An 8,285-nucleotide genomic window follows, 5' to 3' on the forward strand; every position below is an offset into this window, starting at 1 on the left:
ATTTGTCACTCGGAAGTTCTCAAAGAGCGAAATCCACAAGTAAGCACCTTCTTTTCTTAGTTCTAAGTTCTCAATCTTGTTTCCATCTTGAACAACTGTGAGTCTGTGATTCAGCTTCGAAATGCACATTCTTTTCACTTCCATTTTGTGATTCATTTTCGAATTTTTTTATTGATTAGGCTTCTTTTCTTAGTTCTTAAATGTATCCTATATTTGAATTGGTGACTTGCTAGTGCTATTGATGGAGTTGTATAACTGATTATTCATTATTATTCATTGTTTTAATTTATGTTTTGTACTATTTTTTTATTTTTTTAATATAATACCCATAAGTTGAACCCAAAAACCAATGAAACAATCCAAAAACAAAAACCGAACCCAACGGTTCTAAAACTCAGAAACCCAAATTCATGGGATGGTTGGTTTTTACCCAAAACCGATCCAACCCGGCCATGGTAAACCTTACTCGTAGTTACGATTAGAACATCGCCTCCTGCTATCTGCTCCTCACGTCGACCCTCCCTGTGAAGCTACCGGCCAGAGACCTTCAATAGCCACAACTCCGTGGCACCCAACCCAGGTTCCATTTTTCTTCCTTCTTTAGTTCTTTTTTCTGCTTTCTTTGAAATCGCCAATTGATGTTGTTGGTCGATTTCTTTTTATCCAAAAGGTTTTCTTTTCCAGTGATATACGAAATTTCTATAGTATTTTTTTACTATAGAAATTCAACAACCACACGACTGCGCAACCATGGCATGTGCAAATTGGATACACTCATCGGCCCTCTTTCACGCCACCTTCCCAACTACTAGCCATCGGCGGGACACTCCTTCGTCAAGCTTCAGTCTAGCCACTTCCTCCGCCGGCAAGCCGATATTCTCTTCAAATTACCAATACAGACCTCCAGCCGTCGCCGTCCAAGCTCAGGCCAAGCGAGGCTTCTCACTGAAAAAGGAAGAGGAAACAGCTTCAGGTAAAACATCTCCTCTGAATGCTCATTTATACCGATAATATGTTCAGAAATTTTTTTCTATGTTCAGATAAGCTGTTAGGTCTTTTTAATTTAGTAACTGCATAAGTTTGACTTGTCAAAATCAAACTCGTAATTCTCAAATCACCGTATAACTTCCTTCTAACTGCTAGTAAATTACAGCGGCTGATATGCAGTTTGAAGCTCCGCTCAAGGTTGTGCTGTATCCAGACCCTATACTGAGGGCAAAGAACAAGCTCATTGCTACATTCGATGAGAACTTGAAGAAATTAGTTGACGAAATGTTTGATGTAATGTACAAGTAAGTGTTCTTCCCTCGTTTATCTGCAGTCTTGTAATAACCTTGAAACATTGAAGTGATTGTTTCATTTTCATTGTTTAGGCTTATAGCAAATGTTGTTATTTACAGGAGTTGTTGGCTTCCTTGTCCACAGAACTGATGGAATCGGGCTCTCAGCACCCCAAGTTGGAATTAACGTTCAACTTATGGTGTTTAATCCAGTTGGTGAACGAGGCGAAGGAGAAGAAATTGTTCTTGTAAATCCACGTGTCACAAGATATTCTAAAAAGTTGGCTCCTTTTACAGAAGGATGCTTATCTTTTCCAGGCATCAATGCTGATGTGGTGGTATTGTAAATTTGTAATAACATACTATTACTTTTCCTACTGCTTCATGTGTTTGACCTTTGACTGACTTTTTACGGTTTTACAGAGGCCAGAAGCTGTTAAGGTTGATGCGCAAGACATAACCGGTGAAAAGTTTTCAGTTGGCTTATCAGGCCTCCCTGCACGGGTTTTTCAACATGAATTTGATCATTTAGAGGCAAGTTAAAACATCATTTTTACAAATAGTTTCTAAACTCTTACCTATTTCTATCTGTGCGTGACGCTACAGGGTGTTCTCTTCTTTGACAGAATGACTGCACAAGTTGTTGATAGCATACGTTCACAACTACAGGTTAGTAATTATTATTATTAACAAGGAGGGTTAAACCGTTAAACTCGTATGATGGATGATGTGGCGCTGACATGGCATCCATCTGGATCTTTCTTGTGATTGATTTTATGACATGAAACAGGAGCTGGAACAAAAGTATGAGGACAGGACCGGATTGTCAAGCCCTGAAAAGATTGAAACCCGCAAAAGGTGGAAGGCGGCTGCTGGATTTGGACGATCTTGATTCGATTGTCGCCATTGTGGTAGTAGTGTTTGTATACTTGATACTAGTTTTTCATTTTTATAGTTACGTAATTTCTTTTTAAAGCTGGAATCTAAAGTATGTTGTTATTTTGTTTTGAATAATATAATACATTAACTAAAAGGGTATGTCAAAACTAATTACTAATGTTGTTTATTGTGTACCATTATGACCTTAATAAATTATGGTATGCTATAACAAGTTTTACCCATTTGGGTAACGTAAGTTGGAGGAAGATGAATTTTCAGACTTTTTCGAATATCTTCTAATAAAATAGGAAGTCCTTTGGTCTGCAATTTGCTAACAGGAAGCTACTAGACCTTGCCTTTGGTGACTTGCTCTCGAATGAAATGAATAAACATCGAATTATATGTGCTTTGTATGATGATGTTGAACCAAATTATTGGAGATGTAGATAACACTGACATTGTCACAATATACCGCTGTATCTTTTGTAACAATAATAGATAGACCAAGTAGAAGATTATATATCCAACATGTTTTAGATATGACATTTGCTATGACTCGATATTTGGGCACAAAATAAGATGATCACTGAGATGTTGGTTTGTGTTTTGGCGGACCGAGAAAAGATTATCATCGAGAAAAATACAATATTTGAACATTTGACCCAATTTGTATCGATATAAGCAACAAGTTTGAAAGATCAAGATTTTTAAATAGTGATGTTGTAGTACATTGTGCCACAAATATAATGTGTATATATATATATATATATATATATATATATATATATATATATATATATATATATATATATATATATATAGAGAGAGAGAGAGAGAGAGAGAGAGAGAGAGTTAGGTTCAGTTTTGGTTTCAGGTACTTCCGCATGTAGAGGGAAGAGCTCGGGATGATGGCATCGCACACACCACAGCTTCAGCTTTTATCCTGGGAGTTGATTTGATTCTTGATTTTTATATGACATGGATATGATACAGTTTTCCGCACAGTGTTTTATTATTATTTTGAGATACATCATGTATGGTTTATGATATGACACTCAGATTATGGTTTTTGGTTATGTTGAAAAACGAAATTTTTGGGTCGTTTCAGATAACTTTCGAAGTTGGGGATTCCGTTTTGCTTAAAGTCTCACCGTGGAAGGGACTTATACGATTTGGGAAACGAGGAAAGTTGAGTCCAAGGTTTATTGGACCGTTCAAAGTTCTTCAGAAGATAGGGAACCAAGCTTACAAGCTGAAATTGCCCGAAGAACTCAATGGTATTCATAACACCTTCCATGTGTGTTATTTGAGGAAATTCATGGGAGATGTTCCCGACATAATTCCAATCTCAGAGTTAAGGATTGATGAAAATAAAAGGTTGATCGAAGAGACTGAGGCAATTGTTGACCGTAAGACTAAGAAGTTACGACGCAAGATGGTCGACTTGGTGTTAGTCCGATGGAAACATTCGAATGAGCCGAATCTCACTTGGGAAACAGAGGATGACATGATGAGTCGCTATCCACATCTGTTTGCTGATGCATGGTTCCGGGACGGAATCATCCTTAGGGGGAGAGAATTGTAACGCCTGGGTTTCAGGGCTAAGCATTTTTGTCAATGTAATAGTCTAGGTCAACTCTTGTAACTCTTTTTGAAGTAATACAGATGAAATATTTGAATATTATGTGAATTATATGTGTTTATTATTTAATTATAAATGTATAATTAATAAAGAATAAAAATGAGCGTCAAAATTAAAGTGTGAGATAATCCCGATATCTCTACATAAAGTTGTAGAATATGTCTCAAGGTTTCCGTGTATATAAGGAACGCCGAAATCCGAGTTATAACGAAGAAGTTATGACCCGTTGAAGTTTCACGACAGAACCAGCACGATACCGGGAAGCGTGAATAGTGAATTTACGATAGAGCGAGATTTAGCCTTAGTGATCTAAACGAAAGTCGTAGAATATGTTAAACTAAGAACATCGATAAAAAGAACGCCCAAATCTGACTTCGTATGAAGAAGTTATGAGATTTTAAACAGACCAATCCTGTCCCGGCTTGTTAAAAATATAACTTTAAAAATAAAGTCAAAATTAGCCGACGGAGTCTAAACGAAAGTTGTAGAGTACGTCTTCACCTACGCGTGGATATAAAGAATGTCAAAAACGGAGTTCGTATGAACGAGTTACAAATTATAATAGCATATTTACGTATTAAAATAAAGTATAAATCATGTATACGTACACATATATATACATATGTATATATCATTAGAAAGGTATCGACGATGCGGTCATTATAAGACTAATGTTGAGTTCTTTCGACATTAGTTTAGTACAAATATCATTAAATCCATTTATAATAGTATTATAGAGGGGTGTTTAGTTGTTTATATAACTAAAAGGTCATTAAGTAATTATGGAGGGTAGTTTTTGAAAATTCAATTAGCATAAATAAGAGCCTTGGGCTCTCATATTTCTTGCACCATTCTCTTGATTCAAGAGTCTTTCTCTCCTTATCCCCCGAGCATTTCGGTCCCTCGTGATTCGACTTCTCTTTCTGTAGCTTAGTATAGTAAGGTGAGCGCTGAAGCGCTGCACGAATCTTTCTTAGAAAGATTCAGCGACGAAGTTCTGCCCCTGCAGAGCCCGACTCCTAGCTAAAACCCCCTTGTAAGTAAGTTATGCTTACCTTATTTTAATATAGCTTATATTTAAAATTAGTATTGTTATTATGAACTTATAATAAATATTTGAGCTATTATTATAACTTATATAAGTGTCGTTATAATATTTTTTTTTAACTACTCGCGGTACGGGGAATCTGGTTTAAAGGGCCGCATAGGGTTGTTGGATTTCAGAAGTGCTATATGCCAAAATGGTCCTGCCCTCCGGTGTTTTATGTCTGGCCCCTGTCTGTACATAGTGGTTGGAAAATATTGTTTAACGCTTATATAATAATAATAATACTAAGACTAATAGTTGGTCACTGTAAATATTAGACTAAAATTTAGCGATAATAATGCTAGGTTTCGTCGAAGGAAAATAGAATCGTTAGAAGCAAGCGCTGCCCGATTTTGGAATCATCACCTTAACAAGTGAGTGCATAGTTACTTTCAACTTACACATAGATATGAAGTATTTTATATAAATTACGTGCTATGTGTGCATATTATATGAATACTTGCTATCTATGCTAGATGAACGTTGTTATACATGTTTTCAATGATTTAAACTGTATATGTATTTTATATCTACGAAAATGTTGGGGTAAAACATGGGTAGATGCAATAGGTGATGTGTGATGAAATGATGAGAGGCCTCAATGTTGTTGTTGTTGATCCAGTCATCTAGCGGAGTATAGATGACGACCACGGACTCTTCTAGACAGTCCAGTGGAACGCTGACAGGCTCGCAACCTGTAGGTGTTGTGAACGATATGTTCACCGGTGTACTCCATCCCCCACATGGTTGCCTATTAGGGCATTTATTGCTGAGGAATCCCCTTAGCAGTAGTGTCCATCCCGATGATGATCCTTAGGCTAGGTCCCTTATGATAGGTGTTTAGGGACGTAAAGTGAGGATAACGGGAACGGGTAATCGGGTTATTGTTGATTGATGAAATTAATAAACTTATTTATTGTAGGTTGAAAACCCTATGTGCTCACCAGGCTCCCAAGCCTGACCCACTCAGTTTTATGTATTACAGGTAGTGGCGCATGAGCATAGGTGTGATGTTTTGGACGAGGGATTACGGATATAGGCCTGTAGATATGAAATAATGTAGTAAGGCTTATATTGTACTGTTTATGCTTTTGATCTGTACGAACATGACATCCCGAGTCTTTTAATGAAATACATTTCTATGGAAATGCTTTTGATAAATATTTATCATATTTTTGTTTTGGGACACATTCCGCAACCCTTTTATTAAAAGATAACTCTGATTTTGAAATAAAGTATAAACAAAACCGGTTTTTTCTGGCCGTGATTTTGGGGATGTCACAAAATACACAATTTATCATTCAGAAATAAATTGTTAATAAGGGTTTGTGTTAGAATATTACATGTTATTGTTATTGTTTGATTATGAAAAAAAATGTATTTCATTTTAGTTGATATTAAATTTATCTAAATTTAAATTTAACAATATATATGAAAAGTATATAGAAGTCATAAAAGTTTGTATTTAAATAATATGTAAATATATGATCATAGTTTTTTTTATCAATATAGAAACTATTTAGGTAATAATAACTGTAGTGGTTTAAAAATAAACATACATTTGTAAGTGGAAGTAATAATATTTGTAGTGGTTGAAGTTTGATGGATTGATGTAATATATAAATTAATGTTATTTCTATTATTTAAATAGAAACTGTTTAATTTTTTAAACTTTTTAAAATTAAATGAATTCATGATATGTCTGTAATCTAAACAAATAACAATAATTAGTTTATTAAATAAAATGATTAGCAATAGATAATGTGATTAAATTTAAGGTAAAATAACATATAAACTAACATTATGCTAATATTAGACATGAATTACAATTTGTTGTACACAAGCTTGTAAGTGAGACCATTTATGTAATATGGTTACATTTAAATATTTTTATATTATTAATCTAGTCTAATACAATGTTGCAGAAATCGGCCGATTAATCGTTAATCAGACCTTCACCGATGAGATTTATTGTTAATCAGTCACTATAATCGGGTTTGGTCAATGCATGTCAATGTCGGAATTAATCGGACCTAATCAGACTTAATTGGACTTAATCAGACCTAATCGAGTTTGGTCAATGCAGGTCAAAGTCGGACCTAATCGCCGATTAATCACTTATTTTGGAGGATTAAAGTTAGATTTATAAATTTTTGAATAATTTTTGTAATAATTAATGGTCCCCGATTAATCTCCCGATTAATCCCCGCCTAGCTGATTAATTCCTAATCACTAGTCCACCGATTAATGATTTCTGCAACCATGGTCTAATATAAAAAAATTATCCTACATTTATATACCCTCGTATCTAATTTTTTAAGTATTTTTGTAAACGATTAGCATATATAATAATAACATAAAAAGTTATGAAATTGTTTATTAAAATGTACATATAAATTAAGAATTAATTTATTCATATATTATTTTTTTTTATAAAAAAAGTCAATTAATAAATTTTTGCATTTAAAAAAATGTAAAATCGATATTTGTTTATATCGTGTGTTGTAAGTATAATTATAAAAATATTAAACTTAATAATTAATAAATTATTACTTTTAATGGAAAATACACACTATGAATTGTAAAAGGTGTTTCGGCCTTACAACCTGGAGGGAATCGAAGGAGAATGAACCCTAACCCTAAACATGAGTTCAACACAAACACAAAAAGCGAAGAGGAGGGAATCACATTTCAGAGTTAAATACTACCTGGAGGAAAGTGATAGCTTTTGCGATTCAATGATTAATCAGAAGATATGTTCATGGATGTTTGAAGGATAGGTATACTTACATGTTTGAAGTCGAATTGGAGTGATTAATCAGAAGATATGTTTATGGGCGTTTGAAGACGAAACATTTCAAGTTCTTTCTAACTCTCGGGCGTTTGAACCCGATGGCTATGGACCTGTAAGTATTATAGTCTGATGACTGATTGAACCCAACATGTTTGTTTGTATATGTTATGTTGTATGGTGGTACTTTGGTGAAACCCACTCAGTTTTGGCTTACAAATTTAATTTATGGTTTCAGATACTTCAAAGGATCGTGGGAAAACAAAGACGTGATCGTACACAACTTCTTGTTTTTTATGGCTTTGGGTCTTAGGAAAACTTTTATTTCGAATCTATGTTTTTGGAAACAATGACTCTTTTGTAAACAATGATTTTAAATGATTGATTTTGAAAATTTTAAATTTATTTGATTTTTGGATTGTTATAAAAACTATAAAGTTGTTTTAAGAGTAAAAGACAAATCTAACATAATCCTTTTAATGTTTTTTCAAGAAATAACAAAAAGGATAATACACTATAAATTTTGTTATGAAAATCGAAGTTTGGTTGGATTGGGCTACGATTTTCGTGTCCTGGTTTATGATTTTGCGATTTTATGAACTATGC

General features: G+C 34.1%; 1 protein-coding gene and 1 long non-coding RNA gene across 5 annotated transcripts; both read left to right on the forward strand.

The window, feature by feature from the left end:
* Positions 1–428: 428 nt before the first annotated feature.
* Positions 429–2,337, forward strand: LOC145087752 (peptide deformylase 1B, chloroplastic-like). Of its 4 annotated transcripts, none has more exons than XM_079025809.1 (7): positions 429–580; positions 685–973; positions 1,154–1,292; positions 1,426–1,618; positions 1,704–1,814; positions 1,887–1,949; positions 2,071–2,337. In XM_079025809.1, the coding sequence occupies exons 2-7, from the start codon at positions 751–753 to the stop codon at positions 2,170–2,172; spliced, it is 831 nt and encodes a 276-aa protein (XP_078881935.1). In that variant the 5' UTR covers positions 429–580; positions 685–750; the 3' UTR covers positions 2,173–2,337. The 4 variants fall into 4 exon arrangements, with proteins under 4 accessions (XP_078881935.1, XP_078881934.1, XP_078881937.1 ...); XM_079025808.1 differs by having other exon boundaries at positions 430–580; positions 671–973; XM_079025811.1 differs by having other exon boundaries at positions 430–580; positions 671–973; positions 1,907–1,949.
* Positions 2,338–7,367: 5,030 nt separating this feature from the next.
* On the forward strand, positions 7,368–8,084 carry LOC145090649 (uncharacterized). The gene is made up of 2 exons (XR_013701695.1): positions 7,368–7,794; positions 7,918–8,084. It is a non-coding gene; the product is annotated as an uncharacterized LOC145090649 (long non-coding RNA).
* Positions 8,085–8,285: the final 201 nt, after the last annotated feature.

This window comes from Lactuca serriola, chromosome 2, assembly GCF_051521515.1.
Source record: "Lactuca serriola cultivar US96UC23 chromosome 2, Lser_US96UC23_V15, whole genome shotgun sequence".
NCBI classification, from domain to species: domain Eukaryota; kingdom Viridiplantae; phylum Streptophyta; class Magnoliopsida; order Asterales; family Asteraceae; genus Lactuca; species Lactuca serriola.

Bases quoted from the DNA above. Each gene is read 5' to 3' on its own strand.
- LOC145087752 (XM_079025809.1), top strand. From the start codon at position 751: ATGGCATGTGCAAATTGGATACACTCATCGGCCCTCTTTCACGCCACC. The intron at 1,293-1,425 runs GTAAGTGTTCTT...CCTTGTCCACAG, and splicing joins ATGTTTGATGTAATGTACAA to AACTGATGGAATCGGGCTCT. The intron at 1,950-2,070 runs GTTAGTAATTAT...GACATGAAACAG, and splicing joins GCATACGTTCACAACTACAG to GAGCTGGAACAAAAGTATGA.